Consider the following 4569-nt stretch of genomic DNA (forward strand, 5'->3'; position numbering starts at 1 on the left):
ATCATCAATTTGCATGCTGTGCAGCGAATGTAGAGGGTGCTGGAATTGGATATATCGTGTCCTGGTCGTGGTCCTAACGTGTGCGAAGCGTACTGGCGAAGGCATCCGACAGATATCGGGTGGTTCGAATTTAAATACCCATTTTTGCCTCATTCCGGTGGCGTGCGAGAGATCGCCTCGGAACCGGGACCATCATCGCTGCACGCTGGTTGCTCGGCCAAGGAGTTAAAAAAAATGATCGACCACAGTACGGCGGTGGATCCCGGGGTGATGTGTTTGTTTTAGACCTTTATCGTATCCGGAGCGCTGAGTCAGTCAATCAAAACTCACCCGGTACGCTCGGTTCTCCAGCTCGAAACGTGACCTCTGTCTGAGATGCGTGGCCTCTCGGTACTACTGGTTGCTGGACACCGAAAAATTGGCTTGCCCTGCTGAAGGAATTCTGGGGGCTTTCGAGGTACTGGTTGACGTTCTTCCAGAGCCTTCATCCCGTCTCCATCCACCAAGGCTTCCAGCTGATTGCCGTAAAGCGTTCGTTTTTGGGGGTCGCACCACCGAATCGGACACACCGGGAACGCTCCGGGGATTTGATTGATACGGGTAGGCACTGCGGGCGGCTTCATTTTAAGACATTCCGCCGGATTGCAGAAGCTGATTGATGACATACGACACGACGGATGAGGTGCATGGATTGGAAGCGACTTCAAAGAGACAGACACCAGAGTGTGGAATGTACTGCGTCAAAGGGAAAACTGTGTCAAAGTGCTTTGAGAAAGTTTGTATAAAGCGAATCACTTTTTATTTGGGGTTTGTATTTCGACTTACTCGTCGAACCGTATATGATACCGTTTGTTTATAGTCTTATTCCTGATGGCAATTGCAAGGCCGTACGTATGGTACCGGTTGCCTAGAAACAGGCGTTAACGGACACTCACACTCGCTTACTAACTTTGTTTTTACACACTAGCACGCACATTGCACTTCTTGTACTTCTCCACATTACTTTTACTTTTTGCCCTTCTTTTTCTTCTTTTGGCCCTCCGGCCAGGCGAATCCGCGCGACTTTAGCACGTCCTGGATGTTGTGACAGATGTAGTACGCGTTCTCCATGGCCGCCTCGTTAAAGATGTCACCCTGGAACTTGGACGACTTGCCACCCTTGCCCTTCCCCTTCTTGCCTTTGCCCTTTTTCGGTTTTGCCTCACCGTCCTCCTCGTCGCCCTCCTCTGCCTCCGGCTTATCCTTGGCCGGTGTGCTCGACCCACCGGCGGCCCCACCGCTACCACCCGCACTGCCCCCACCGGACGTATCCTTTGCTCCTTTCTTTTTTTTGCCCTTGCCGGCCATCGCCCAGCAAGCGGGGAAGCTGCGGTGTGTGCTACCACTACGAACGATGGTCGTAGACTGAATCCAAAACTTCCCCGCGGTCTCCCCTCCGTCGGTGATGAGTCTGGCGGCACAAAATAAACACAGCGGAATCGAACAAACAAAGTTGGAAGTTGTTTGTTGCCTGGTAACGCAAAATATGGCAAGTACCTTTGCGAGCAAGTGGCGCCATCTAGCGGCTTTATACCACCGGTGATATCGTCACAAACACACATGACCCATCTCACCTGCAGTCGGTGTGTTGTTCCGGAACTGGTCAATACCTGGTTTACGTGAAACTCCCTGGGCCTCCAAGGAGATTGATCCTCCACTGGGGTATTGTGGACTTACAGAATTCTGCCAGAGTTTGTAAAGCGGACGAGTTCCCATTGCATAATCTAACCTACACCAATAACGTTTTGCTTCGGAGGAAGAGTGCCGGTTATGCATCTTCTTCTCTTTATTTTTGAAGAAGATACCGAACCCCATTCATCATGGGTCGTGAATTGTCTTCACCCGTGCACCTATGTCCCCAATTGCTGCAGGTACGCTTCACGCCGCACGTATAAATATTCATGTGCGAACCGGAGCATCAGCACCGTACGTTACGCCGTCGCTAGGCGGTCCCACTTCGATCTTATCGCAACCCTTCCACGTCCGATGAGGCAATAAATATCGAAATTAAATTTCGCCTCGTCCTCGGTTACTTCCTTGACCACATCTGCAAGAGCAAACCCGGTTTGCCGAGGCACGCTGTCATCGAAGGGGTGGGGGGGGGGGGACGCACAAGCTGGTACGAGCTCGTAATTCTTGTGCGCCCTGCACTGCCGGTGGTCCGTTTGGACATGGTAACGATATGATGCGGGAAAGGTTGGCGAGATTTCGTTTTTTTTTGCCCTCGAATATTTGGTTTTGGGGCGGAAAATGCCGCGCGAGATTTGCTTTTCAGCGCCTTCACTCATTATCAGCGTTCGGTGGGCGGAAGGGAGGGAGGAAGGGAGGTAGGGTAATCATGAGCTGCGAGAGATGTACTTCCAACCCTCCCCCCCCCAACCTCAAGCAACATCACACACACACACACACACACACAAACAACACATAGACAGAAGAAGCCGCAAGCAAATGGAGGATCTTCGTTTTGGTGCCGTGACCAGGATACACGATCCCAATTTTTACCCTTGGACCGATAAATCAAGCATCGGGTGCAACACCGCCTAAACTATAGCCTGCGCAGAAACGTTGCGGTTGGTCATTCTAGGTGCGGAGGTTCTGGTGGGTCCTCCGGTCTTCCCGTGGCAAATCACGCGCCATCTGCGCCATCGGCGGCCACGGTAGGGCTGCCGTATTGGAAGATTTATGAGCACATTGCCACCTGAACCACGAAGCTGATGGTATAGATCCAGCCCTCCCCCCACCAAAAAAAAACGGAAAAGAAAAGAAAACCACCATCCCTTCAAGGTTGATAAACTCTCGCCCGTAAGGTCGTACCGTAATTAATCGCTGCACATCGTCCAAGAGTTGGTTTGCCGGATTGACCCGAAATCGGCGCATGACCTGCACGCCGCAGCATCCGCAGCGATGATGGGATGCAGTTCAGCACACACACACACACGCACACCTCGTTACCGTTGCGAAGGGGTAGAACCGCCGCACTCTTCGGCGCGCTGCACTTGCAGCAGCAGCCTTTTTGTTCGACAACGGGCAGGCAATCTTGCTGGGTGGTAACGCAATGCAAGGCGGAAGGTGTTGAATGGTGGCACGCCCTTCCTCATCCGCGAAGGGCCCTTTGGGGAAGCGCAGGCGCAAATGCGGTGCGAAGGTGCTGGAGGCAGCGTACGTCTAACAAGCCGTCCGACACACCACAGAAATCGGAAGGCCTGGTTAAAAGGGGATACGCAAAACAACGGCAACAAAAATCCCCAAACATGCACGGGGTTTGCATTTTCAACGCCGTGCCAACGTGGGTGCCACATGCTCCGGACGCACACTATAATTAGGGCTTCATTAAAGGGGTGGTCCTATCAATTTTTCCCATTTTCGTGAAGTCCCAGACGCGCCCTTCGGGAACGGACAGGTAGGGCCGGCCCCCAAGTGCGCGAGACGCATGTTTTAAGCCGAGTATAAAAAAAAAATAGTAGAAGATTGAAAGGGAGCACAACACACCAGAACCTCCCCGCCCATCCCGATCCTCACATTCGCGCGCACTTTACCCAGAGGCGCTGCACTCTTGTTTACACACGTACCAGGGTTGATGCGCGCCCGGGATCGGTTTGCCATTAATACTTTATTGTTTCTATTACTGTTACTGTAACTGTGCTATTATTTTTGGCCTTTTTCTTTCGCTGCCCGTTCGCCATTGCCGCGAACCGGCGTGTGAAGGACGATGTTTGGTTTTCTCGAACGGTTTGTGTACTTAAGCAGCCGAGTTTTTTCGGACCGGGCACCGGTGCTCCACCCGGGAGGGAACTTCCTGGGAAAGAAAAGCGCTGTTGTCCCGGTGTGTGTGTGTATGCGTGTTTTTTTTGTTTGTTGTTGTTGGCATGTGTGTTGGGGTTTTGCTTTGGGGTGTTGTTTTTGTTTTATTGCAGAAAAGGGTAAAGAATTTGCGGTTGCATGATGGACGAGTGCTTCGCACAGATTGCTGCAGCATGAAGGGCCCAGCAAAGCGCCTGTATTTAGGTGTGCACAGCAAGTGAAGTTAAGGTATCTTCGGACACCTCCAACAGGTAGCCTGTTCAACACACCTTGCTCTATTCAGCTAGATTAGAGCATCTTCAAATCATCTTCGTGACTGATATGGCAAGGACAATAAGATACGACTCTGTCTCAATAGCTCTGGAAACTTTGAATATTTCAGAATATCTACCAGAATTAGTGGAGGATCAATCCCCTTGGAGGCCCAGGGCGGAATGTTTTAAGGGGGGCCCATAATTTTGCTACGGCATTATCGGTGTTAGGGAGATGTACTTCAAACATGATGTAACAACACCAGCAAAGTCTTGGAAAGAAAGCTCCCTTGCGTACATCTTAGAGTTCTGTTGCGTAGCCCTGTAAACGGGCCTAGTAAGCTAGTCTCTATATATAAACGTTTGTATGCGCTAAGGAGAACCATAATGCCACTACTTGGATCGCCATTAGCTGGTACGAAATTCCATACAAAACCAGCTGTTTTCAGATTGCCGATACCAGGAGAGCATCCACAGA

The 4569-nt window shown here is 51.2% G+C and overlaps 1 protein-coding gene across 1 annotated transcript; it reads right to left on the minus strand.

Moving 5' to 3' along the window:
• Window positions 1-1005: 1005 nt before the first annotated feature.
• On the minus strand, window positions 1006-1347 carry LOC128307279 (small lysine-rich protein 1). Its single transcript, XM_053045040.1, has one exon. The coding sequence runs from the start codon at window positions 1345-1347 to the stop codon at window positions 1006-1008; it is 342 nt and encodes a 113-aa protein (XP_052901000.1).
• Between the last annotated feature and the right edge of the window lie 3222 nt (window positions 1348-4569).

The sequence above is a fragment of the Anopheles moucheti genome, chromosome X, assembly GCF_943734755.1.
Source record: "Anopheles moucheti chromosome X, idAnoMoucSN_F20_07, whole genome shotgun sequence".
NCBI lineage: Eukaryota > Metazoa > Arthropoda > Insecta > Diptera > Culicidae > Anopheles > Anopheles moucheti.